The following is a 23,850-nucleotide window of genomic DNA, read 5'->3' as shown; positions in this document are numbered from 1 at the left end:
ATGCATGTCAAATTACTAGTATATTACATTAGGACATTTTCAAAAAGCAGAGGGGGTTTGTGAGGCCAGCTGGTTATTCCCCATCCTTCTCTGCTCATGCTAGGGACATGGGCCTGCCCCCCTCCCAACCGGGATGTCACTGCTGCCCTGGGCAAAGACTTGGAGTTCAAGGCCCTTCAGGCACCCACTGAGGGTTGGCCCAGGATGTGTGGGGCTCCAGCATGCTGCCACAGCCTCCTCACAGACCTCCAGGCCTGGACCACCAAGGCCACCCCAGCCCCAGTGCGAACACTGGGCCTCTGCACTGCTGCAGGACCAGGGCTGCCCCTCGGTTCCACTGACCCTTCCATGCCTGGCCTTGGCAGAGGTGACAGTGAGGCAGAGAATTTAACTTGCTCTAAATGTCCCCTCATCCCTGCCATCAAATCTAAATCCAAAGGGAAGACACCAACCCAGACGGACTCAACCTGCCAACCCAGCCCCAGGAACATGTTGGTGCCTCAGCGGAGGGGTCTGGGGGAGGCGGGGGGACTGGGGGGGGGGGGGAGCAAGTTGCTCCTCCCACGCCTCATTTGTCCGGACTCCTCAGACACCCTCAGTACAGGGTGGGGTGTTAGGGGCACACTTGACATCCCTGGGTGGGAGACACTATTGGAGGAGGGAAAGGAGTCACCATCACTGGCTGGGAACACCAGTAGAACAAGAGCAATGACTTGCAGAGGGCATCCACAGCACCGTCCATCCACCCCAAGTCACCAAGCCAGTCCTCCCCGATGACATCTAATCCGTCTCCAAGTCACATGGATTCCTTCCTCCAAAAAAAATCATCTAGGATCTATTCCCTTCTCTTCCTCACAGCACCTAACTGTGCAGACAACGTCTGGGGCTGGGTGCACATTCCTTCCTTCCACTAATAAGTCAAGGAAGGACTTCTTGCCAGACACCGAGGCGGGGTGGGGGGGGGGGGGGGGCGGAAGTGGGGGCTAGCGGTTGGCACAAAAGGGAACAAAACCCAAAGCCTGGCCCTCTCAAGTAGGCTGGCCGGGTCGGGGCCTCTACACCCTCACCTCTTCTTCTGCCTTTTCCTGTGCCTCCCTGCCACGCCGTCCACAGGCAGGGAGGGTGGTTGGGGGGAGCGGGGAGGCCTCAGGCGGTATCTGGCTCACCCTCCACGTGCCCCCGCACCGCTGAACTGCACCTTCCCAGCCCCGGCCTTCGAGCCGCCACACGGGCCTCCCTCCGCGTCTTCCAACGAGTCTCCGCGCCTTTGCATATGACGTTCCCTCTGCCGGCGCGCCCTTCCACGGGGCTGCAGTGTCACCTCCTCCGAGACGCCTTCCCTTTGGCACCTTGTCTTCTGCCTTTCGTACCCCGTCCGTGCTGGCCGCACTGCCCCGTCCGGTCCCTCCGGCCGAGTTCCGCCAGTGCAGAAGCCAGTCTTCACGGCCAACACGCACACCACGCGTGGTTTCTAACCGCACGAACCCATCCGCTGACCCGCCCACGCACATGCCCATGCCCTGCGGGCCTCCAAGACCTGCAGCCAAAAGGCCGCTGCCACCGCCCGGTCCCCCAGGGCGCGAAACAAATCCGTAAGGAGTTTAGCGCCCGGGAAACCGCCAGGTCCCCTGCGAGCCCAGACACGGGCCCACGGAGAGAGGCGGGGCCGCGTTAGCCAAACCCGCGCCGCCCCTTCAGCCGCCCGAACGGCTCAGGCCTTCCAGCCCCAACAAGCAGCCAACGTGTCGGGCCCCTGAGGCGCTTAGCGGGGGCCCAGGGCAGCCCAGCACCCCCGCAGAGGGCGTGACCGAGTAAGAATTCCCAGTGCATCTCCCCACAACCCGCCTGGGCTCTTTAACACTCCGAGCGCACGCGCCCATTGGCGGAGAGGCTCTACGTCATCGCTGCGCGCCGAACGGCGTCTTCCCGCTCCCTAACCCTGACAACTGAGCGTCGCCGACCTCAGCGGCTGAGGAGAGCGGGACGAAGTCGCGGTGGCGGGAAGATGTAAGTGGGGGAATCCGACCCCATCCGACCTTCGGGGGGTCGCGCCCCGCTATCGGCGGGGCGCATCTTGGAGCCGGCGCGCTCCTCGGCCCCGCGGCGAGGACGGCGGCCCGGCGGTGCAGCGCGGGGACTAAGAAGAAAAGAGTGTGGTCCGGGGTGGACGGAGTGGGAGGGTTCGAGGCCGCGGCCCGGAAGTAGTTGGAGCCGCGGCGGGCGGAAGGGCGGCCTGGCATCGTCCCCTCTGCGGCAGGCCCAGCTAGGCCCACCGGACTCGGAACGACCGCGAGCGTGGCCTCTGCCCTCAGGACCCTCTCGCCGGGCTGGAGATCCGGGCCTGCAACGCCGGGCCCTGCCCTGGAAGCGCCCGCGGTTCGGCGCCTGGACTGGGGAGTTGTGAGTGAACGGGTGCGGCGAGGTCGCGTGCGAAGCCCGTGCCCGGTGGGTGCGGAGTTGCTTTGTGGGATAGATGCCGTCTAATCCTCCCTTCAGGGCCATTAATTCAAACAGTTACTCCACGAATGTTCACTGAGCCCCTGTGCGCCCGCCATTCCCGGTGCTAGCCCGTGGGGATACGGCCCCCTGAGGTCACGGCGCGCGGATTGACGGCTGAACCCAGAAGGGAAGGTTAAAACCTATGGAGGAGATACGTGGCTTTTTCTCTTTGTTATTTTGCATGAATCGTGCCTAAAACGTACTTTTAAGTGGGGAAGGCTCTCTGAAGATTTGAGCTGAACGCCATCTGCTCGAGATTTAACTAATTGTTCTCTCCTCTCTCTGACTGTCGGACGCGCACCTTCTCCGGAGGATGGGGGAGGTACCCGAGCCCTGTGCTGTTAACCCGAACGTGTGTGAGCAGAGAACCTCAACCTTTGCTGGTTAGCGTTCGGCCACACCCGACGAAGAGTTCATTTACTCTGTGGTTTAAGTTTTAGTGTTTAAGAATAATTGGTGGTGCCTGTTTTCACAAAGTACATTCCAGCAGATCTTTAAGTCAGTGTAGGCAGCCATTGGCCACATAGGGCTATTGGGCACTTGGAATACAACTATACCAAATGGGGGTGTTTTTAGGCTTAATAGTGGGTGTTAAATGTTATACTAATAAGATTTTATACCGATTGCTGAAAAGGTAACACTTGTTGACTTCTACTTTTTGTGATGTGGCTTCTAGAAAATGTTAGGGTATGTTTGGAACGCTGTTGGACAGTGCTGCGCCTAGTGATCCTAAGGGGGCTGTTCAAGGACCACCTGTTGAGCACTCAGAGATATGTGGCTTTGGGGACAAGGGTTTCTATAGGGAAAGAGCCTCCAAACATGAAGAAACAGCCCTTACTGAGCCTTAACTAGATGCCCAGTCTCCTTCATGAGTTAATTTGATTGATGTCCTTGATAATTCTGAGGTGTAGGAAACTGTACTTCTCACCATTATACTGGTGAGAAGTTGAGGCTCAGAAAGGTTAAGTGACTTATCCAAGGTTACACAGCAAAGCTAACTCAAGCTGACTTCAGAGTCTTAACCCTAATCACTGATTGTCCAAGGACGCTAACCTTACCTGGTATTGCCAGCTCGGTGTCTGTACTGTATTAATGTTTTAAGGCAAAACATTAAAGATTTTACAGCCCAAGAAAAGAGGAGCATTCACTTGATTGTCCAAGGCCAGGCACTTTGTTAACCATACCATTATTCACATTTTGGACACTCCCTTCACACACGGAAACAGAATCCCAACGGGTGTGCTATGTCCATTTTACTTACAGGCTATTGAAAAAGGTGGGACAGAAGTACTGACATCCTGAGATCTTTGCTTACAACTCAAGCAAATTTTACAAAACCTCACGGGAATTCCTGAGGCAGCAGTCCCCAGGAAATAGGGCACATAACGAATTAGCAGTTTGTTCTTGAGTAAAATTTACTAATGACCATTTATTGAGCATGTACTGCAGTTCAGGCACTTTGCTAAATCCTTAACCTGTGGTATTTCATCCAATTCCAACGTCTACTTCCCATCCCCAAGCATTTTATCTTTGAAAGAATGTAAACATACAGAAAGGTTGAAAGAATTGTACAGTGAATACTCACATTACCACCACCTAGATTTTATTAGTCACATTTCTGCAATATTTGCTTTATCATATATGAACCAAAGTTCAGTGGTTACAATGACTACTCTTTAACGTATTGTTTCATTGCTTTTAATTTTAAAATGTTCATATGGGATAATTTATGTGTGTGGGTAATAAACTTTTTTTTTAAAACCTCATCTGAGGGCGTATTTGAGAGAGAGGGAGAAAGAGACATCGATCAGTTGCCTTCTATACATGCCCAATCCAGGGTCTAATCCACAACCCAGGTATGTACCCTGACCAGGAATCAAACTGGCAGCCTTTTGGTACAATGCTCAACCAACTGAGCCACTCTGTTTTGATGCCAGTACCAGTCACTTTTGAAGTAGTTTTTGCTTCCAGTAATATCATATATCCAAAGTATCCTATAAGGAAATTAGAGCAATAAAACAAGATCTAAACCTATCAGGAGAGCCACACACATTCACTTAGGTTTTTCTCTATTCTGCATGCAAATGTGCTGTAGTATTTCTGAGGGATTGTAAAGGGCTTATCGTCAAACTTAGAAGTGAAAAATGGGTAAATAACAGTGACCAGCATTTCCTTAAGAAAAAGACAAGCTGAGGTGACGATTCTACTGTGTGTCCTGTGAAGATGGGATCTTCCCTGAGGAAGTGGTCCCCGGGTGTTCCTGGCTTTGTGGACACTCGCTGCTGTGTTCTTTGCCGCCATCTTGTGTGCTCAGCTTTTGGTTGCGAACTAGATTTGTTGCCTTGTCAATTTGTTCACTCTGTAAATCCTTTTATCTTGTTATTAGGCTGCACTTTGGCGTAAATTGCAATCGATTAGGGATCGTTTCTCTGGCTCAAGTTAGAAGTGAGAGTTCAGATAAGTGAGGCCGCCATTGCTGCTTTGAACACCTCAGAAGGGGAGAATGGATTTATCAGGAGTGAAAAAGAAGAGCTTGCTAGGAGTCAAAGAAAATAATAAAAAGTCCAGCACTAGGTAATTCTTCTGTCAGATTTTTCTAGTGCTACTTTGGGGGTGCTTGTTGCTAGGGACTCTGAGAAAGGGGAAGATTGGAAATGTCTTACATTGTACGGTCAAAGTGACCTAAGCCACAGATCATTTTTGGTCTATGATGGCCTGGGATCTGTAGCCGCATGGATCCCCTCTTTTGGGTTGTGCTGTTGTTTCTGGGTTTGATCAGAGGGGCATGTGATCTCACACTCTTCTTCATCATCCAGGGCTCCTTCTCCTACCAAACGCAAAGACCGTTCTGATGAGAAGTCCAAGGATCGCTCTAAAGATAAAGGGGCCACCAAGGAGTCGAGTGAGAAGGATCGTGGCAGGGATAAAACTCGAAAGAGGCGCAGCGCTTCCAGTGGTAGCAGCAGCACCAGGTGGGGCTGACGGGATTGTGTTGAGAGGCCTAGCTTCCCCCTTGAAGAGCCCCGGGAGAGCTCTGTCTTTTTTATTATTTGTGAAGAAATCACACTCTGTTAATTGGCATTCTACTTGTGGCCAACTGGTTTGGGGTTTGCTCTGGTTATGTATAGGAAGTTGGTGTCTGGTTTTTCTTTCCTGGAGATGTTGAGGAATGAGATGTCTTGGGGTATATTTTTCTCTAAAGTGCTTTTTATTCGGAGTAATTGTATTGCCCTAGCCCTGAACTTTTTTCTTCCATTGAAAACCAGCCTCAGTCAGCCAATCAGTAGTTACCTTTCAAGCTGAATTGATGGCTCTGACTTGCCAGGCTCCTTCCTTACCTTTCAGTAGACAGGGCTTCTGTGTCAGTAGGAAGCAGCTCATTCTTCCTTTTTTGTCACTGCACAATGTGAATGCTGTTTCCTGTTCGTTCCTACCAAGGGTTTTGGCTTGAGTGTGAGATGGTAAATGTTTTCCCCGCTGGGGAACGTAGTGCCACTTGGAGAACAGAACAGCTATTTACTCTTGGGAGCATGGTGCAGGCTTGCTTGTGCTGTAAAGAAACATTGCTCCCACCTGTTGTCTGTAACACCCGCCTCCTCCATCTCACTCCTCAGGTCTCGGTCCAGCTCTACCTCCAGCTCTGGCTCCAGTACTAGCACTGGCTCAAGCAGCGGCTCTAGCTCTTCATCAGCATCAAGCCGCTCAGGAAGTTCCAGCACATCCCGAAGCTCCAGTTCCAGCAGCTCCTCCGGCTCTCCGAGTCCTTCTCGGCGCAGACATGACAACAGGCGGCGTTCCCGCTCCAAGTAAGCTCCCCTCCAACACCATTTCTCACCAAACTTGTGAATTATCTGTAAACGTAAGTTTACAAAGGGGGACTATAAAGTTACTGTAGTTATTCTAAAAGTAGACCCAAAAGGAGTCTTTCTGTCCTAGTAGTATTTCTAAGACAGGGATAATATGTATGAACTAGTAGGAAAGGCTTCCTTATTTAAAAACTCACACTAGCAGTTAACATCCCAACAAAAAAACTTTGACAACAGAAATTGATTGTTTTGGTATTTTGTTTTTTCAATCAGATCCAAACCACCCAAAAGAGATGAAAAGGAAAGGAAAAGGCGGAGCCCTTCCCCTAAACCCACCAAAGTCCACATTGGTAGGCTCACCAGGAATGTGACCAAGGTGAGGAATCCCAAATGCAGTGGATCAGGGATGGTAGCCTTTTGGAGGACTTGTGTGATAGATGGTACATGATTCAAGTAGTGCACTGATTAATTCATTTTAATGGAGTAAGTGTGTGTGTGTGTGTGACTAGATTTACCACCAATGCCAACAATGTGGTGAATTCTTGTGTGTGTTGTTTGTTTTTATTAATGATTTCAGAGAGGAAGGGAGGGGGAGAGAGATGGACACATCAATAATGAAAGAGAATCACTGATCTGCTCCTTCCTGCATGCCCCACACTGGGGATCGAGCCCGCTACCGGGGCATGTGCCCTAACCAAAAATTGAACCATGACCTCCTGGTTCATAGGTCGACGCTCAACCACTGAGCCACCGAGGCCAGGCAGTTCTCTTTGACTCTAATACAAGTGACTGGTGCTTAAGCATTAGTGACACTCCTTTCCCTTTAGGATCACATCATGGAGATATTCTCCACCTATGGGAAAATTAAAATGATTGACATGCCTGTAGAAAGGATGCACCCCCATCTATCTAAAGGCTATGCATACGTGGAGTTTGAGAATCCAGATGAAGCTGAGAAGGCGCTGAAGCACATGGATGGAGGTGGGTGTGGGTAGCCCTACCAGCACTCCTGGACTCCTTTCTCTGTCTCCTACCCACCATATATAGGGACCTTTAGAACCACTTTCTAACGTGGCTACACATCAAAATCTCTCTGGAGCCCTTTCGGGATTTTAAATCCTATTCAGTGGGTGTGTTTTTACCAAAAAACATGTATATGGAACATTATTGAAAAAAATTAGCAGACATGACTATATTAGCATTTTAAGAATTTTTCAATCTGTTAAAAAGCTTAAGATTGAATGGTGTGGGTTTTGTGGGGTTTTTTAACACTAGAAAGACTGAAATTTAGTATATACCTATATTGCCCAAAAGCAGTCAAAATGACTGCATTGTGAAAGAATAATATCGGAGCACTCTTCACTTATGTTCCTTAGCTTTTCCAATAACTCACTTCTATTCGACATTTCTTTCATGAATTTAGGGCGCAAAAGAAATAAAATAAACAACTTATTAGAACAAGTATCACTGCATAAAGATTCGAATAACAAGTACTAGTTTAGCTTATTGAGCAACTGCAACTTATCAAGTATCGACAATTTATCATGTACTTGTATGTTATCATGTGACGGTAATCGAAAAAAAATGAAAACTGTTATTTCAATACAGAGCCGAACTGGTCATATAAGAAATTTACTCAATTCAATAATAAGAGTCTAAAATTTCCCAAGCAGTCAAAATGACTGCTTTTGGGCAATATAGGTATAACACACATATATATACCGGAAATGAAGGAGGGGGAGGTAACTACAATTACTAATAAACACATTTATATGTTGTACAAAAAGTCACAAAATTCTAAGACATTGTGTTCTTATATACATAATTGTTTTTCTAATTGAAATTAAAAAGCAGTCAAAATGACTTCCTTGGGCAATCTAGTGTTAATCCTCTCGGTCATTTTTCTATTTTGCTAACATTTCAGCATTTTTAATATTTTTTAAATTACCTGAATTCACAAATTTAACCCATTTTCCAAAAGCTTGTATCTTAGCTGTTTCTGATGACATTTGCAGCCATTTGGTATTGAGCAGAATGGTTTTAACGGTTAAACATTTGTGAATAGTTTCAGATGGCCAGTTTTCATTTTGTCTTTTTTTTTTTTTTAATATATTTTATTGATTTTTTTACAGAGAAAGTGAGAGAGATAGAGAGTCAGAAACATCGATGAGAGAGAAACATCAATCAGCTGCCTCCTGCACATCTCCCACTGGGGATGTGCCTGCAACCCAGGTACATGCCCTTGACCGGAATCGAACCCGGGACCCTTCAGTCCACAGGCCGCCGCTCTATCCACTGAGCCAAACCGGTTTCGGCTCATTTTGTCTTTAAGGAATGTGTAATTTGTCTCTGCCCCAGCTCACTGACTGTTTCAGTTTATTTAAATCCCTTTGAACTGTTTTAGGGAGTAGTTTAGTTCAGAATAAACTACAGTCCATCACTTTGCATGCATCAGCTTTTGGCTTTGTGAGTCACACCTTTGTATTAGAGACTGTCAGTCATGTTTGATGGCTTGTGCACTTGCTAAAAATTCAGGAGACTTGGACACATCCAAGGTGTACCTGATTTATAAACATTCCACATTTTTTTAATATTCTGGTGGACTTTTGTGTTTCCATATTGTGCTATGCACCATCGAATGGAACAAGTCTACATTGTCTCCAGAAGGAAAATCCTGAAAAGGCTTGGCTTTTACTGGCAGCTGGCCAAAAGGTGTATTTGTCTCTGTTGTCTTATAATCAGTACCATGAATTTCATAACGGGCTGGCTTTGGTAGTGCCAGGGCCAGCTTAGGCTGCAAATACTTAAGCCTTTTGAGTCTTTTCTGAACACAGTTCCTTGTGCCTCAGTTATCCCCTCCATGCCTTTGACATTTCCTTAAAGGTTGGAGCTGAGAAGATCAAAGAGCCCTCTACCCTGTGGGGACACACAGGGGCTGTGCTTGGTTCCCTGAGCAATTCCTAGACTGAGGTTGCAGTGTATGCTTTCCTGGGGTTCCTGGGTCTGCGGCTCAGTGTCCTTTGGTCTTTCACTGAATCTCTGCAGGCTCTTCTGGCCTCCTTCCCATGCTGCCTCCCTGTGAGCACTTCCAAACTCTTAGGGTAGACTTGGCATCTCCTGAACCTCATTTCATTTTGTCCCCTCACCCCTGAGGTTTTCTTCCTCCTGAGCCCTACTTCCCAGGTGATAATTCATCCAAAACCTGGTGCTGATCATCTGTCATGGTTCTTGTGAAACCCCCTTGTGAGTCTCCCTTCTCTTGCCTGTCCCCTTCCCATTGTTCTTGAGAAGGAAGCTCAAGTGCTAATCCCATGGTCCGGCTCAGGGCCGGCACACTCTTCCCCTCAGTTTTGCAGATTCCAGCATGTTCTTTAGATGTTGACCCTGGGAGGCCATCCCAGTGCATCAAGATTGAGTCCCCAGTAATGTTCTATGCCCACTTAGAGTTTTCTAAATGAAACCTTCAATGATAGTAATTATGTGGTTATTTCTGTGAGGAGCTGAGTTTGTCCTTATTCCCAGGGCCCATTTGTCTTGCTTTCCATGGTATGCCTACATCTGACATGGGGCCTGGCCTAGATTAGGGGCATGTTAGATATTATGTGACTTGATCCTTTTTTCAACAGGACAAATTGATGGCCAGGAAATCACAGCCACTGCTGTGCTGGCCCCCTGGCCTAGGCCACCCCCCAGGCGATTCAGCCCTCCCAGGAGAATGCTACCACCACCTCCCATGTGGCGTCGGTCACCCCCACGAATGAGGAGAAGGTGAGTCAGTTTGGGGTTTCACAGGAGACGGGGGCCAGTCTGGGTTGGTTTTATTTACACCACAATGTGACAGTAATGACTTTGGGATTTTATTCAGCCCCACACGTACTCATGCACGAGTGCACACACACCATGATGCGCCTTCAAAGCTCATGTTCATTACAGCAGGAGAAAGGGAGAGAGACCACCAGAAGGTGTGGCCCTTGCAGGTTGCACCAAAACTCCAGAACATCTTTCCTTCGCAAGCTATCCTGACTCGGAGTATTGAACCAGGAAACTGTACAGAATTGTTCCAAAAAGCCAGCGTTGCCCCTGCAGTCCGAGATGCTGTTATAGGAACAGTAGTTGCACAAAAGCATGCCCTTTCCTGAAGGATCCTCAGGCTACTAGATGGGCCCTAGGTCATCTATGGAATGGAAATGTGCTTCCATGGTGTGTGCTTCAGTGTCTGATGTTTTTCCTCTTCCCACAGGTCACGCTCCCCACGGCGCAGGTCCCCCGTGCGTCGGCGATCCCGTTCCCCCGGCCGCCGCCGCCACAGGAGCCGCTCCAGCTCCAATTCCTCCCGATAAGCAAATCGCCGAAACTCTGCCCCGAAACGTATATCCCATCCAACCCAGTTCTGTCACTTTTCTAGCTGAAGGACAGTCAGTAGGAAACGAATCCTCACTCAGGGGCAGGCTTCCACAGGAGCATCAAGATGTTTCCTCTGAAGGCCAAGTTTGGCTGCAGAAGTGTTGTTGATTTGGGGTTGTGCCTATGAAGATGCTCTCCAGTTTCATAGCTAGAAAGTTCCCGCGTTCCCCGTCTCTGAGAGTCAGTAGCAGAGCCAACAGGAACAGAGCAGGGTTCCAGGTGGCAGTGCCGCCCCAGCCTGGGAGCACATTTCCATTCCATAGATGACCTAGGGCCCATCTAGTAGCCTGAGGATCCTTCAGGAAAGGGCATGCTTTTGTGCAGCTGCTGTTCCTATAAACCTGGCTGTGCTCCCCTGCTTGAGTTCTGACTCTAGAGAAACATCCCATGTTAGTTGCTGTAAATGGTTCTGTTTTCACATGTACTCATGTACATACATCCATGTGGCACATCTCCTTTTTCTCTGAAATTGGTGAGCAAATTGAGAGCTCTGCAAGGTCATCACAGACCTTCCCCCCCTCCGTGGTGGTCTTTGGGGTTACCTTGGCAACGTGTACATTGCTTTTTCGGCTATTATTGTACAGTCAGTACTATGAATTTTCTGTTTTGAAATTTTTTTGTAACTTTGTAGCATTTTAGATAATGTGTTTATACTTTGTTGTGTAGAGTAAAAGAATTGTGTTGAATAAATCTAGGATTAGAATGCAGATTGAGTGTTGGGTTCACTGCTTTCTTCCTGTCTCTTGGCCCCAAAGATAGCTATGATTGTGAGGGACATGTGGCTGCCTAAAATCTTAATTGGTTTCGTTTTCAAAGTCACACCTCTAAAATCAAAAAAGAGCACTGGTCAGTTGGGTTGCTCCTGCACATAGACATATATGAGGAAGATGTTTTATCACCTTTATATCCCCAGGAACTTCTAGTTCTGCCTGACTGGAAACATGGATCTCATTTGCTGCTGCTATATTTGATACTACGGGAAAAAATATTGTTCCTCATAAATTGGTTTGTTCCAAGAGGAAGACTTTGAAACACTTAAGGTGTTAAAGAGCAAAAGTTCGAATTATCCGACATTGCACTTGACCCTTGTTGTGCCCACTGTGCAAACCGAATGGTCAGAATAAGACCATGTCCTGCCAGGCGGTCCGAAGGCTTGCTCCCCATGCCTCTCAGGTCATCTTTATTTGTTTATTGGGTATCTTTTCAGTGTTTCTCCATGTGGGATCAAGCAAATGAAAACACCCACTATTTCTTGTGGAGGAGAATGGTCCTGACATAAGTGCCGGTTGCAGTCTGCAGCAAGTGTGCTGCCCTGCTGGGCTGTGGAGGAAGGCAGATATCCTTTCTCAATCGCCAGGCTGTGCGGATTGCCGTGCCTACATTACTATCCTCCACAGGCAGCAGGCAGAGCTCACACTGAGGCAGCACCCGGCTCCCATCTGTTTCCTGGTGTGAGTTTGCCAGGGTTCCCGGAGTCCCTATTACCTTAAACTGACAAGCCTCCATGACCTCTGTGAGTTATGGGCAGGCAGTCCCAGTTTCAACACTCCTGCTTTGGTAACTTGATCTTGGCCAGGTTGGGAAGCCTGCCAGCCTCCCATGGGCGCAGCTGTAAAGGGGGGGGAGGGGACGGGGGCGGGGCGGGTCTGTTCTGTGGGATTTACGGGGGGGGGCCTGTCTGGGACCGGCGCCCCACGCCAGTTCCTGCAACCCCGCAGCCCGTTGCACCTGGCGAGCCAAGCGGGGCGGGACCGCGCCGGCCTGCAGGAGGCGTGGCTTGAGGCCTGGGCGGGGAAGATGCGCGGCCGGCGTGACCCGGGGCAGCGGTGGAGTGGACCTCGCGGGCGGGGGCGTGGCCTTCCGCCCGGCAGCGAAGCCACACCCCTGCGCCGCGGCCCGCCCGCTTCCAGTCAAGATGGCGCTGGCGACGGGGATGCGCGTCCCGGCGCGCGCCCTGCTCCGCGCGTGTGCGTGACCTCCGGGTGGGCTGGGGCCGGGGATGGCGGGCGGGGGCGGGGGTGGGGGACGAGCTCACAGGCCTCGCGCTGCCGTTCACAGGGGCCTGGCTCCCGGGCGCGGCCCTCGGGCGGACAGGACCGGCGGCCGGCGGCGGCGTCCGACGATTCGGGAACCAGCGGGTGCTGGTGGAGCCGGACCCGGCCGCAGGTAAGCGCGCCCCGCGCCCGCGAGCTCGGAAGCCCGGCCTTCCGCACGCCCGCCTAGCCTGCTCGGCGCAGCGGCCCGCGGGCCCGGAGGCTCGGCGCCATGCCGGTGCCTGGCCAGCGTCCCGGCCGCCGAGCGGGCTCCCGGCCATGCCCGCCGCCCAGGGGCGGGAATGGCGACACGGGGTAACGCCTTGCGGTGCTGACAGCGGCTCCATGTGCCCTTTGCCGTATTATTCTCCTCCAGGGTTTGCGGTCTGTGCCCCTGCAGGCTGTTAAACTGGAAATTGAAAGTAATTGGAAGTATGTTTGGAATGGAATATTTTAATTTTTCTTAATGCTTTCCCGTGGCACAGAACCCAGCAGATATTGCACTAATTAAAGCAGGATCCACAGGTGGAATCACTCCTAATGCCACCGCCACTTTCCAAAGGGGATAGAAAAGGCACCTTGGAGAGAGACACCTGGGCACTGCAGAGCTGGGTACGGAGCAGGCGTGGGGGCAGAGGTGGGCGAAGTTTTGGGTTTTAGGACATGCTGTGCCATGGCCTCCCCGCTGTAAGGCCTTAGCCAGACGACAAGTGCAGCAACACATTTTAAACTTCTGGAAGGGATGGCGGTCGTGGCTGCACAACATTGTGAATATATACTTAACGCCACTGGATTGTACACTTAAAAAATGGTTTAAATGGTAAATTTTATGTTGTTTCTAAAAAGTATTGTTGAGATAATTTTTTTTTACCAAAGTGTGTTCCCACCCCACCACAGAACTCACTAGCTGTGCTGGCTTGTTGGAAAGTCAAGTTTGGGGTGTGAAAGCCAGAGCTGGTTTTGTCCTCACTGCTGGACCCACTTAGCTTTCAGGAACCTTGAGGCCTCGATGAAGTAATGCAGTAAAAGTGCTTTAAAAATGTCTTATTTCAGTGCTGCTACTGAAGCTGATCGTAGATTCGCTTGTAATATTTATTTTAATAATCACCCTGTGCCAGGAGTGTTGTTATTTATCTCTGGTTCATCCAAGTTCAGCCAAATTTCTCTCTGTTAACTCATGTTCACCTTTGGCCTCTTAACCTTTCCCCCCGTGTCCTGAATTCTGCCCCACCAGGCACCACAAAACTCCAGGGTCACCTTCAGGAACTTCCTTCTGAACCAAGTTTGGGTAGCTCACTTCTGAAAGTTTTGGTTGCTTCTTATATGTAATAATTACCTCTTCCTCCTACATTAACGGCCTCAAAAGATTCTTTAGGATTAGTTCTTGCTCTTACGGAATGGTTTGTGTGGACGGTCCAGGGAAACGCACCCTAAATGAACGGTGCCATATCTGAAGTCCTTGGGGGCTGCCCTTGCTCAGCAGTGAGAACAGATGGCCCCAGCCGGCCCGGGCTAGCAGCTGCACTGTCCACAAGGGCAGGCCCTGTCTCTCCTGCTTTTCCTGCTGCTGGCGTTATGAATGAATGAAGAACATCCGACACCCCCTCTCCCCAATATTTTTTGCCTCTATCCTTAGATAAGCATAAACAAAAAAGGGGGCCTTCCATGTTATTCTTTGAGATAACATGGAGGGACCTGGAGATTATGCTAAGCAAAATAAGTCAATCAGAGAAAGACAAATATCACATGGTCTCGTTTATATGTGGAATCTAATTAACAAACTGACAAACAAAATAGATCCAGAGACATGGACGCATGTGAGAGACTGATGATTCTCAGAGGGAAGTGGGGAGGAGGCAGGAAGAGAATAACCAATAACACATGGACACAAACAATAGGTGTGGTGAAGGCCTGGGGAGGGGTCAATGGGGAGAAAGGGGGGGCAGCTATAATATTTTCAACAATAAAGAAAAGTTAAAAATAAAATAAAACAAGCGAGAACCAGAGCACCTCACTGGATTCCTCTTTGCACATCTACTTCTCAGAGTTGGCTCACTCACTCCTTAAGAAACTAAGGCTGTTTCCTACTCCCATGGAGACAGTGGACTTGTGTGGAAGGAAAATCTGTACATGAATGTTCACAGAAGCATTATTCACAATAGACAAGAGGTGGAACCAACCCAAGTGTTCATCAGCACATGAAAGGATAGACAAAATGCAATGTACAACGGGATGTTATTCGATCTAAAAAGGGAATGAGGCTTCCCTGACGTGTGGCTCAGTGGGAGCGTTGTCCCATGTGAGTTTGATTCCCAGTCAGGGCACATACCCAGGTTGTGGGTTTGATCCCTGATCGGGGCATATACAGGAGGCAACCAATTGATGTTTCTCCCTCTCCTCTCTGTTAAAAAAAAAAAAAAAAAGGAATGAGGCGCTGATACATGTTACAACATAGGTGAACCTTAAAAACATGTTAAGTGAAAAGAAGCCAAACACAAAAGGTCACATGTGATTCCACTTATATGAAATGTCCACAGTAGGCAAAAATCATAGCAGCAGAAAGTAGATCAGTGGTGGCAAGGGGGTAGGACTGGAGGAATGGTGACTGCCCTGCCAGTCGGTACAGCATTCCCTTTTTAGGTGATGGGAATGTTCTGGAACTCAATAGTGATTGTACAACAGTGAATCTACTTAATGGACCTGGATTGTTCACTTTTAAAGGGTTGATTTATGTTATGCAAATATCACCTCAACTTTTTTTTTTTTAATATATTGATTTTTTACAGAGAGGAAGGGAGAGGGATAGAGAATTAGAAACATCGATGAGAAACATCAATTCAGCTGCCTCCTGCACACCCCTTACTGGGGATGTGCCCGCAACCAAGGTACATGCCCTCAACTGGAATCGAACCTGGGACCCCTTAGTCCGCAGGCCAACGCTCTATCCATTGAGCCAAACCGGTTAGGGCGACCTCAACTTTTAAAAACCATGTAACTTCCCATGGCCAGGTTGTGGGTGCAGGGTAACTAGGGGCACTTTTCCAATGCTGGGCATGAGCTTTCTCTTCACTTTCACACTAGGGATTGCTGTGATGAAGTTCAAGAACCCCCCAGTGAACAGCCTCAGCCTAGAGTTGCTGACGGAGCTCGTCATCAGTCTGGAGAAACTGGAGAACGACAAGACCTTCCGAGGCGTCATCTTAACTTCGGTGGGTGCTTGTTAGTGCTCCATGGCCCGGAGTTCCCTGATCAAAGTGTGAACCTGTTACCAGATCAGAGTCCAAACTCGGAGACCATCTGTACATCCTAGTGTGGAAGAACTAGGCATCCTTGGACGCAGATGCCCACGAGAGATTTCTGGGGATCGTGGTCCTAGGCAGGTGACGTTTTTGCAGGCACAATCCTGAGCCCACATTGATTCATGAAGTCTAGACCTGTGCAAACTGGGCAGTGGATTCCTGGGGTGCCCTCCCTGGGTGGTCCTCAGAACCTGGGCTGGTTTTAACACCAAGACCCGCAGGATTTGGCATCTCGTGTGTTTCTACCCTCCTCCAGTGGGCACCAGGCTTACCTGCTCTGCCAGGCACCAGAGGTGCCAAGAGAGGACACCGATAAGACCAGGCCAGGGAGGTGAAATGTGGACCCAACATAACAGGCCATTTGTTGGGTCAGGAAGAGTATTAGGGTCACCTTTCAAGTTAGGAGCCACAGACAGCATGAGGGCCCCCCAAAGCTAAATGCCACCATATTAGAGACCTGCCATCAATCAGTAAAGGTGCAGGAAGTAGACTGCCCAGCCTCTTTCAGCCAAGATTTGGAGCATCCACTGTGGGTGTACATCTGCTTTCTTGTCCCTCAGGTTGTCCCAGGGGCAGCCTGGTATTGTCAAAGCTCTGAGGAGCCTGGCTGCCTCTGACCCTGGGGGAACCAGCACTGCCAGCGACAGGGACCGGCAGGGGACTCCCGGGAACCGGGTGTGATGTATATGCCTGGTGGACAATGTGAAGCTGGGGTTTGCAGAACACAGCGTGGCCCCTGCCTTGGAAGAGAGATTACTCCATGTTTCCCCGAAGGTGGGACTGATACTCGTGGGTGTAGGTAGTTGAGGGCCTGGGGACAGAACCCCAGGGAACTTTTTGACAATCGCAGCAGAACTTTCTGGAGATGCTAAAATTGCCTGGGAACTTTTCACCCTGGGTAATTTCTGAAAATATTCCATTTAAGATCTATCCTAGCATGACATTTTCTTTATTGTGCTCTAAAGTGAGGGAACTGTGTGTCACCAAATACAGGACCTTCAGAAAGAAAGGGGAAAGCCATCGCTTCCCCAAGGCCCCAGCCTCTGTGCTGTGGACACGGTGCCACACAGTGAAGGTCCCTGCTGTCTCCAGGCCTCAAAGTCACACGGCCCTGAAGGGGGGAACCAGGGTTTGTCCCTCCACGGCCCATTTTCTCCCCACTACAGCGTGATCGCCCCCCACCTGTATCTCTGTATTGAGTGCCTCCTGTGCATGGAGTAGCACAGGCCTGCACAGTAGTTCCTCAGCAGATGAGTGTGGAATGATGTCACTGGTGTTATGTGACCACCATCACAAAGCACACAAATGGGCTGGTTTAAAACAACAGAATGGACCCTCACAGTTCCGGAGGCCACAAGGTCACAATGAAGGCATCGGCAGGGCTGACTCCTACAAGCCCTAGGAGAGAATCCTCCTTGGCCTCGTCCAGCTCTGGGGGCTCATGGTGTTCTCTGCTTGTCTCCACCACCAGCCTCCTCCATCTTCACAAATGTCTGCCTTGTGTCTCTGCTCTCCTTAGAAGGGGACCAGTCACAGGATTTAGACACCGCCCCCCCCCCCCTCACTGCAGTATGACCTCATCTTGATCACATCTGCAAAGACCCTATTTCTGAACGAGGTCATGTTCACAGATCTGGGGGTGAGGAGCTCACCTTGTCCTTTTCAGGGATGCAATTTGGCCCGCTGCCGCTGTGTTGCTAAATCACAGAAACAGGTCGTCCCACACCCCTTCTAGTTTATCTAACGGAGACCATCCCAGTTAGGATCATGTGGTTTATTCTCACATCCGAAATATGCTTTGCCTTTGATTTCCTGAATATGGGCAAATGCTGTTATCCTGCCCTACGTCTGTGCTGATACAATGTATTGGATTTTGTGGGGGGAAGGGGACCAGGGGATTTTGGTGGGAAAAGGATGAGGAAAAAGGCAGAAGCTGAATGTACTCTTGCCGTGTCCTTTAAGCAAGAGCAGCTCTGTCCCTGCTGCCATCCCTTTCCCAACCCAGGGCTGCCTGGCTTCCAGGTCCCTGTGTCTGGCCCATGAGGAACAGTGGACTTGGTATAATGACTTCACATCTTTCTCTGTTGAGTCTTTTTAAGTTACAGGAGTAGGACACAGTCCATGGAAACAAGAGGTCAGCCTCCCAAGTATTTTGCACATACAAGCCATTGAGTATTGACTGTCCTATATTTTATCTGCCTGCTCTTCACAGACAATGGGTGGTTGTCATTCTCATAAGCAGTGTGGTACCCACAGTCAGTTCTGGTTGCCACCAGCCTCAAGCACCCCATCCCCCAGCCATGGGAGTGTGGGAGCATCTCCTTTGCTCAGAGGTGCTGTGTCCACATGGGAGCCCCAGGGGTGGGTATTTCCAAGTGAAGGCTGCTGAGCCATCCCTACTTGTCTGTGTTCTTGGCCAACAATCCTTTGAACACACAGAACTTGGTGCCCATTGTGCTGGCAGCCCTTTATTTCCGTCTATCGCTCCTCCTGTGTGTTTGCTCTCCCTCCCTTCCTTGGCAGCTGTTTCAGGACCTGGGGCATCCATATAGGACATATGTCTTCAGAGTCATTCCCCAGGCTTCTGTCTTACATGTGACAGCCCAGGGCAGAGGTCTAGCTTCTTGACTGGTCACTGCCCCTTTCCTGACCAGACGGCAGCATCTTCCTGTCTGCAGCAGTCGGCAGCTTGCTAGACCTTCGGGAGTCTATCAACACGGGTCCCCAACAGACTGTCAGAAGCCCTCCCCATGCCTCTTAAGTTTTCTGCCTGGGATACCACATAGGTTTGCACAGAGCCTGGGGGAGTGCCTGACCCTGCCTGCCTGCTCTGCCTTTTCCAGTTTGAATTTGGAAAGGGAAGAACTTCCCAGGACAGAGAAGGAACTGAGTCGGAGGGAGGTGGAGGCTGAGTCCTCGAGCCCCAGCTTTGGGCTCCTTGGGGCAGTGTCCTGCCTCACCCTGAGCAAGACCTCAGCTTTGCTGCCCCTTGAACACCCGTGGGCTCCCCCTGCTCTGGGAGCACATTGCCCTGGAAGGGGGACTCTGAATGGGCCCTTGCTCCCTCACTCACCCAGGACAGACCCGGGGTCTTCTCAGCTGGCCTGGACCTGAGGGAAATGTGCGGGAGGAACCCGGAGCACTATGCTGAGTACTGGAAGGCTGTGCAGGAGCTGTGGTTGCGGCTCTACCAGTCCAATATGGTGCTGATTGCCGCCATCAATGTGAGTGTTTCCACTCTCCACTGGCCTTTCTGCCTCCCTGGAGGCTGGGGGGCGTGGGCGGGGGGGGGGGGCAGATGTGGCCCTGCCCTCGGGAAGCCCTCAGAGGGGAAGGGTGCCTTGGGGAGAGATGTGCACAGGTAAGCGTGCCATTACAGATCACTGTGACATGGTGACAAACAAGGTAGGGGCCACAGGGGTCAACTCACTCAATGAGGTGGGGGCAGGGCCCAGGATCCAAGGGCTATATGGGGAGCAAGTGGGGAATTGGACCCACATTTTGAAAACATCACTTTGGCCTGACCTGGGGAAGGCAGGGGCAGACCCCTAAGGTAAGGTGCTGAAGCTAAGGCTCCAGAACTGGTGTGCCCTGAAGAGATGTGGTGACAACCCAAGTAAGGTGCAAGGAGAGCCTGCGCCTGGCGGAGGGAGGAGTGGGGGTTAGGTCACTGTGAGAGCTCACACCCACCAGCAGGCATTCCTCGGGACCCTGGCTCTCTGGAATACTATTGGGACCAGCAATAGCAGCACCCAGAGCCCAGTGGTCTTGCTTCCCCTGCAGGGAGCCAGCCCTGCTGGAGGCTGCCTGATCTCCCTTACCTGTGACTACCGGGTCCTGGCTGACAATCCCAGATATGCCATTGGGCTGAATGAGACCCTGCTGGGCATCGTCGCCCCTTTCTGGTAAGGCCAGGAACTGCACCCATTTTCCACTTGGCCCAGGGATGAACCAACCCACCTGGGAGCCCCCAGCCCCAGGTGAGTGGGTGTCTGCATTCCAGGTTCAAAGATACGCTTGTGAACACCATTGGGCACCGTGCCGCAGAGCGTGCTCTGCAGCTGGGGTTGCTCTTCCCGCCAGCAGAGGCCCTCCAGGTCGGCATAGTGGACAAGGTGGTGCCTGAGGACCAGGTGCAGAGCACAGCGCTCTCAGTGATGGGCAAGTGGCTGGCCATTCCAGGTGAGGAGCACAGGGATGGGCAGCCACTGTGGGTACTGGTGAGCAAGCACAGCCTCCTTCCCTCCCCTTCTCTTCCTTCCCTCCCCAGCCTGATACTCCTGGTGAGACCGGAAAGTTCTCAGGTAAAAGTGCACCCTGCAAGTCAAGAACATGCAGACTGGCTTAGTGCCCTGGGGCTACTATAACAAATAATCACAGGTGGATCATTTGTGCTTAAAACAAATGTATTCTCTCACAGTGTGGAGACCAGAAGTCCAAAGTCAAGTTGTAAATAGGGCAACGATCACTCCAGATATTCTAGGGGAGGCTCCTTTCTTCCTCTCAGTTCCTGGTGGCTCCAGACATTCCTTGGTTTGTGGCCCATCGCTCCAATCTTTGATTTCATCTTCACATAATCTCCTTTATCCCACATCTCCCTTTCCTTTCTATTAGAAGGACCTCATCTTAATTGCATCTGCAAAGACCCTCTTCCAAATAAGGCCACGTGCACTGGTTCTAGAAGGGTGGTTAGGACTTATATCCTGCATATATGTTTATAGAAATAGGGCTGGTTGTGTTAATTACAATAGGGACTTGGACCAGCAGACTAAAGAGCCAGGTGGATTTCTGGCTTTGTGGGTCACACAGTCTCTGTCACAACTGTGGCATGAAGGTAGCCACAGAGAGTGTGTGAACTAATGAGCATGTTGATGTTCTGATAAAACTGAAATTTTATTTCATGTAATTTCACATTGCAACATATTACCCTTTTTGTTCAACTATGTAATAAAAGGCTAATATGCAAATTGACCAAACGGTGGAGCAACTGGTCGCTGTGATGTGCACTGACCACCAGGGGGCAGACACTCGATGCATGGGCTGCCCTCTGGTGGTCAGTGCACTCCCACAGGGGGAGCACCACTCAGCCAGAAGCCGGCTCTCGGCTAGCGAGTGCAGAGGCTGTGGTGGGAGCCTCTCCCGCCTCTGCAGCAGCGCTAAAGATGTCCAACCAAGGGCTTAGGCTGTCCCATGGGGAGTGGGCCTAAGCCCTCGGTTGGACATCCCCCAAGGGGTCCCAGACTGCAAGAGGGCACAGGCTGGCCTGAGGGACCCCACCCCCGGGATTCACGAATTTCATGCCCAGGCCTCTAGTACTATATAAAAATGTAAAAACCATTCTTAGTTCACAGACATGGGGATGACCAAATATATTGAGTGACTTGAAAAATATTCTCTTTTTTTTAAAATATGTTTTTATTGATTTTAGAGAAGGGAGAGGGAGAGAGAGATAGAAACATCAATGATGAGAATCATTGATCAGCTGCCTCCTACACGCCCCACGATGGGATCAAGCCTGCAACCTCGGCCTGTGCCCTTGACCCAAATCGAACCTGGGACCCTTCAGTCTGCAGGCTGGCGCTCTATCCACTGAGCCAAACCAGCTAGGGCTGGAAAATATTCATGATAAGTCCTGGCAGGTGTGGCTCAGTTGGGCTTCATCCCATGCATTAAAAGGTTGCTGGTTTGATTCCTGGTTAGGGTACATGCCCAGGTTGCCCGCTTGATCCCCAGTTGGGGGCATGTAGGAGGCAGTCTCACATTGATGTTTCTCTCCCTTCTCCCTCTCTAAAAAACAAAAACAAAAACCTTTAATAAGAAGATGTTCTCGATAATATAGTTGAGTGAAAATAAATAGGCTAAAAATGCAAATTACTATTTTTTTTTATTGGTTTCAGAGACAGGAAGGGAGAGGGAGAGAGACATGGAAACATCAATGATGAGAAAGAATCATTGATAGGCTGTCTCCTGCACAAACTGTACTGGGGATTGAGGCCATAACTGGGACATGTGCTGTGACCTGGTTTGTGGATTGAAGCTTAACCACTGAGCCACATTGGTCGGGCTAAAAAGGCAGTTTTTACAGTATCATCCTATCTGTTTTTAAAAGATAACGGTAGTGGGAACATAGGTGATTTCATTTTCTTTTTACTTATGTTTAACTTCTAAGTGTTCTGCTAAAGTTTGTGTTGGAACTCTCTTAGGAAGGTTGGGAATTATTTTCACACATGGACCCTGTTATCTTTAGATCACGCTCGACAACTGACCAAGAACATGATGCGAAAGCCCACAGTAGACCGCTTGGTGAAACAGCGCGATGCTGACATCAAGAACTTTGTCAGTTTTGTCTCCAGAGACGCCATTCAGAAGTCCTTGCAGATTTACTTAGAAAAGCTCAAACAGAGGAAAGGCTAACGGCGGGGCTGCCCACACAGGCTGTAGGCTTAGGCACCCTTCCAGGGGCACTCTGGTCCCACGGGGGTTTAAACAAGGTATTTTCCAATTTAAAAATCCTTTCAGCTCTTTGTTTTGCTGATCTTCCCAGAAGGCCCTGTTCCTTGTAGCCAGGGCCAAAGACCCACCACCATACACGAGTGCATTTTCTGCCTGGCAGGTGCGGTTTGCAGGCAGTGTCTGGATTGGGGAATTATGAACTGGCAGGTGGACCTATTCTGGGCCTGGGCAGTGTCACCGCTGAGTGCCTCCTTTCCCAAAGAAATATGACTGAAGCCCTGGCAGGTGTGTTTCAGTGGTTAGAGCATTGGCCTGTACACCAACGGGTCACGGGTTCAATTCCCAGTCCCTGGCGTGTATGGAAGGCAACGGCTCAATGTGGGACACATCGAGGTTTCTCTCTCTCCCCCTACCCCCTCCTTTCCACTCTCTAAAAATTAATGGGAAAAATATCCTCAGTTGAGGGTTAACAAAAAAAAAAAAAAGAATTGTCACTAAAGTTCTCAGGTTGTCCTATCCCTGGCCTCTGAGCTGCCTGATTGCTAGAAGCATAAGGGAGTCATGGGCCCTGATGATCCACACAAGATACCTCCCCTCTCCCCCCCACCCTTGCCCCCAGAGAAAAACCCTTTGGCTACCACATTTGTTCATTTAGATGGAGGGAATGTATGACAATTCAGAGAAATCAGGGACTTGAAGAGGATCAAGGGAGGCATTATTTGAGAGGCATTCTATGTTGCAAGTGTCCTACATCTTAATTTAAAAAGACTTGTCAAGAAAAACCTGCTCGAACTTTTGACAAAAAGGCTTTTCCTCCCACCATACAATTCAGGACAGTTACCAAATCCTGCCAAAAACTAGAAACCTCATCAGGCCCCTGTCAGTTATGCCATGTACTCCCGATCCTCAGGGGATGGGTTTACCTGGGATACAGGCCATTGTCCTGACAAGTCCTTGCCCAGCCCAGGGCTCCTGAGGAGAACCTACCCAGGAAGGCACCACCGAAGGGCTGTACCACGTGGAGTTCTGTGGGCAGGATCTTAACCTGACCCCCTGCAGTGATGGACAGGACTCCTCATACAGACCAGTGCCTGGGGGTTGAGGAACATTGGGGCTGGAAGGTTGGCCTTGCAAGGCAACACTATACCTGTGTGTGTGCTGATCCATACTGCATTCACAGTGGTCTGGAAGTGGTGGTTTCCAGCAGGGTGTGAAATGGGCAGGCCAGACCGTGCCTGTCCCCTAAAGCAGCAATCGCCAGCCGGTGGTCTGCGGATGAGGTCCAAAAGGTTGTCAACCGCTGCCCTAAAGAACCTGCTGGGCTGCAGGACAAGGTTTGTGCCAGAGGAAGACAAG

General features: G+C 50.2%; 2 protein-coding genes across 8 annotated transcripts; both read left to right on the top strand.

Annotated features, from left to right (window-relative positions):
- Positions 1-1,855: 1,855 nt before the first annotated feature.
- Positions 1,856-11,416, top strand: RNPS1 (RNA binding protein with serine rich domain 1). 7 transcript variants are annotated; one of them, XM_059692777.1, is made up of 9 exons: positions 1,888-2,007; positions 2,258-2,400; positions 4,886-5,073; positions 5,316-5,471; positions 6,114-6,305; positions 6,579-6,681; positions 7,133-7,286; positions 9,932-10,073; positions 10,546-11,416. In XM_059692777.1, the coding sequence occupies exons 3-9, from the start codon at positions 5,003-5,005 to the stop codon at positions 10,643-10,645; spliced, it is 918 nt and encodes a 305-aa protein (XP_059548760.1). In that variant the 5' UTR covers positions 1,888-2,007; positions 2,258-2,400; positions 4,886-5,002; the 3' UTR covers positions 10,646-11,416. The 7 variants fall into 7 exon arrangements, with proteins under 7 accessions (XP_059548757.1, XP_059548763.1, XP_059548764.1 ...); XM_059692778.1 differs by having other exon boundaries at positions 2,258-2,412; XM_059692775.1 differs by having other exon boundaries at positions 2,258-2,445.
- A 1,117-nt stretch (positions 11,417-12,533) lies between these two features.
- Positions 12,534-22,553, top strand: ECI1 (enoyl-CoA delta isomerase 1). Its single transcript, XM_059692773.1, has 7 exons — positions 12,534-12,676; positions 12,768-12,875; positions 15,824-15,951; positions 19,119-19,265; positions 19,825-19,946; positions 20,045-20,223; positions 22,289-22,553. Exons 1-7 carry the CDS (start codon positions 12,625-12,627, stop codon positions 22,453-22,455), a joined length of 903 nt encoding a protein of 300 aa, XP_059548756.1. The 5' UTR covers positions 12,534-12,624; the 3' UTR covers positions 22,456-22,553.
- The last annotated feature ends 1,297 nt before the right edge of the window (positions 22,554-23,850 follow it).

This window comes from Myotis daubentonii, chromosome 4 (genome assembly GCF_963259705.1).
Source record: "Myotis daubentonii chromosome 4, mMyoDau2.1, whole genome shotgun sequence".
Lineage (NCBI taxonomy): Eukaryota > Metazoa > Chordata > Mammalia > Chiroptera > Vespertilionidae > Myotis > Myotis daubentonii.
The sequence above is the reverse complement of the archived record's forward strand: the minus strand, read 5'-3'. Positions and strand labels throughout refer to the sequence as shown.